At 33.8% G+C, this 3,674-nt stretch overlaps 1 protein-coding gene across 1 annotated transcript; it reads right to left on the reverse strand.

The window, feature by feature from the left end:
- Positions 1–1,324: 1,324 nt before the first annotated feature.
- Positions 1,325–2,783, reverse strand: LOC136200981 (AT-hook motif nuclear-localized protein 17). The gene has a single exon (XM_065991493.1). The coding sequence runs from the start codon at positions 2,531–2,533 to the stop codon at positions 1,634–1,636; it is 900 nt and encodes a 299-aa protein (XP_065847565.1). The 5' UTR covers positions 2,534–2,783; the 3' UTR covers positions 1,325–1,633.
- Between the last annotated feature and the right edge of the window lie 891 nt (positions 2,784–3,674).

A 3,674-nucleotide genomic window follows, 5' to 3' on the forward strand; every position in this document is an offset into this window, starting at 1 on the left:
GATTAATACATTTATATAATTAAACATGCTATATCATACAAATAAATGATTCAATAACGATACATTATATTCTAAAACAATTATCCATAAAACCAACAAAACCAAAATTTATCATGGAATAACATTTTTAATTTTCCAGAAATCACAAGTTTTGATTTTTTTTTTTAAACATACTTTCTCTCTTTTAATAAAAAAATCTAAACGACCTTAAAATTAAAAAATGCATCAATAATCAAAACTAAAAGTATCAACTTAAATATATCCATATTAGACATTACACATACTAAAAACATCTTCAACCATACACTCTATTTTACTTATTATATCTTCATTTTTCTCTATTCTATCTGTAAATAAAAAATTGATACCATCAAACATATTCAACCATATACTCTATTTATAACATCAAAAAATATATATTCTTTTTAACAAAAAAATATATTTTATTACTATTATATTAATTTTTTTATTTTACATTCTTTTTATTATTAATCAAAATATATCTACAAATTAAATTTTATCATATCATATAACTTAACATTGTTATTTCAATAATTCAAATAATAATTATTAAAATTAAATTTGAATGTCATATAATTTTTAATAATAAATAAAAGAATTAAATAAAATTTGTTTGAATATAAAAAATAAACATAAAAATTAAATAACATTAAAGTTAATAGTAAGGGTTCTTTTTTTTGTTTGTTTGTTGAAACAACGACTGAATATTATATCTTACCAAACAATACTAATTAATCAGCTAATAACAAACCACTAACATAATAACAAACCCTACCTCGAATAGCAAATGCTATTAAAAAAAACTAACTCCATTAACAATAATAACAAACAGCAATAATAACAAACAGCTATGAATAACTAATATCTTTAGCAAAGAGACCGAAGGAGTAGCTAAAAAGGTGTGGATTTGAGTTTTTAATTTTAAGCAAAGAGACCGAAGGAGTAGCTAAAAAGGTGTGGATTTGAGTTTTTAATTTTAACTTAAGAGTGAAGCGAAAACTAAAAAGGTGATTGGAGGAGTCCAACTAAAAAACGATGGTTGGAGGAGTGAAGCGAAAACTCACTCTATCTATCCTTTGCTACCATAATTATCATTATTGTAGCAGACATGTGATTTTAGAAGAGAGGTTTCGAGAATATACTTTTGATAAAGCAATTAAGCAAAAGGATCCATCTTCTCTTTATCTGCCTAGCCACGTTCTCTACTGCCATACGCTTTACCCAAATCAAGAAGCCTACTAGTAGTAAGCTAAGCCTATTAAAGAGAAAAATCAATCAATCAATACTGCTGCAACTTCTGCAATTCTAAACCCACTTGATACACACATTTATTGACTTTTCTTCCATCAATACGTCAGAAAATAACACTTCAATTTCCCTCCTTTTTCTTCATACAGGGTTATCAAAATCCTAATAATAAAATGATAATAGTGCAAATCATTGTTTGTGTAAATGCAAGTAGCTAAACCTAAAACTAAACAGAATGGCTGAAACTTCTACGTTAATAACTTGAATTAAACAGAAAAAAGATGTGATAATGATAATCGTTAAGAGAAGCAAACTCCTAAGAAAAGAAATCTAACAATTCACAGCGGTTCGATTCCAATCTCTCTCACAAAGGCGGTGGAGGCCTGGCGGTGGGCGCCCATATAAGATCTGAAGGCAAATGACAACTGTACATAACCATCCCACACGAGTCACCACCGCCTGCTGTGTGGCCGCTATCTCCACCGGCACCAGAAACAGACGGGGATTGACCTTCTGCGCCGCCTGCAGAGCCTGAATTCCTCCCTTCATCGTCTACCGGTAACCGGTAAAAACTGGGATTAGTAAACGTAGCTGCAATTACATACACAGTATCCGCGGCCATCAAGGTTCCAGCAACTATACCGCCGACGATCTGGCCTTGAGGACCGGCCAGTGAAATAGTGAAAGCATTAGGAACCGAATACGACACGGTTTGGGGCAAAAAGGTGGCAGAGATGGAAAGAATATCGAATCTGCCATGGAAAGTAATAGTAGCACCCGGAGTGGTGGACGGCTGACGTAGAGTAACATTAGAGACAGTGCCAGATCCCGTAAGAACACAAATTCCAATATTTTTCCGGCGACAAAAACGGGAAATAGATTCAACAACATCGCCTCCGCCAGGAACTTCAAGAATGTAAGGACTCATAGGCGGTTCAGGATCGCGAGTGATGACAACAGGAGGCTTTGGTTTATTCTTGGAACCGGGCGGTCTACCTCTTGGGCGACGAACAACTTCAATAGTGGCGCCATCGCTGGTATTAGGTTCGTTGGGTATGTGTTTGTTGGTGACATGAGTGGTTACGGCGGCGGCTCCTTCAGAAGTGTCATCGTCTTCAGAGTCACGAGAAAGTTGGAAGTGGTGAGAAAAGGGGAGTTGGCGGTGGTGGTGGTGATGGTGAGGATGAAGTTTGGAGAACATGTTGAGGTTTTCATGCTTGGTATGGTCATGATGTTGGGAGGAGTCCAAATATTCACCTTTCATAATTTTTCTTATTTATTAAGAAGAATAATAGTAATAAAGAAATAATACGGAAGGAAGGATATAGAATAATAAAATAAATAAATAAAGAGAAAAGGAATGAAACGCGAATTGTTTATAGTTGAAAAAGAGGAGAGGAGATTGATGAACTTGGAAAGGAAGTAAAGACTAATGGCGCCGCTGGTAAAAGAAAAAAGGGTCCACAGAGAAGAGGGAGGCACCGCTTTGCTTTAGGTGGTGTTTGGTTTAGGGGTTTGAAGAGCCTCCCGACCGACTGGATTGACAACGACTTGTGATGTTGTATATTTCGGGTTATGGGGGCTTCCCCTTTATGTATCTTCTCTCTCTCTATCAAATCTATTCTATTCTTACATGCTTTCCCCCATCCATACATATTTACTTACCCGCCAAGCCCTCCCTCTCTCTAAACACGGTTAAACTCTTAAATGGTGTTAATTTTAATAATAACTATAAGTGTTCGTTATGGTTACTTTGTTTTTTACAAAGTACCGTTACTTAGTTTGGTTTTCACCACTATATAAATATTAATAAAAATATAATCTAATAATTACAATTAATGATATAATTAATGATATAAAAGTGCTATATAAATTAAATATTATTATTTTATTTTCACATTTAATTTAAATAATCTTTTTATAGATAAATATAAAAATATAATTAAAAATTATGTTTTTATCAGTAAAAAATGAGGAAGTGACACCTCAACTCCATCGTTACTGTTAGGGCTGGGCACGGATCCTGGAGATATTGGACCGGACCGAATATCCGAGGAAAAAACTCCAGAATTGGACCGGACCGTTGACTTTTTTTGAAGAACCGAACTGGATTGGACCGTTGACTTTTCGTCAAAGAACTGGACCGAACTTTATCCAGGACCGGACCGATAACCGGATTGGATTGGATTGGATTGGACCGAACTGAAATAACCGAAAGTTTAGCAATAATAAATGGGTTCTTTACATAAAACTCATTAATCTTATTAAATAATACATAAGACTCATAACATGAAAACTAATTCCAATTGTGTCAAATACTGATAAACTATTATTGAAATAACATTTTCCTACTTTGTAGGAAACTTATTCCTTAAAAAAAATAGAAAACCCTCCATTGAAAGAAA

The sequence above is a fragment of the Euphorbia lathyris genome, chromosome 7, assembly GCF_963576675.1.
Source record: "Euphorbia lathyris chromosome 7, ddEupLath1.1, whole genome shotgun sequence".
NCBI lineage: Eukaryota > Viridiplantae > Streptophyta > Magnoliopsida > Malpighiales > Euphorbiaceae > Euphorbia > Euphorbia lathyris.

What these genes read in the sequence shown, in the direction of transcription:
- LOC136200981 (XM_065991493.1), bottom strand. Translation starts at nt 2,533, where the DNA reads ATGAAAGGTGAATATTTGGACTCCTCCCAACATCATGACCATACCAAG.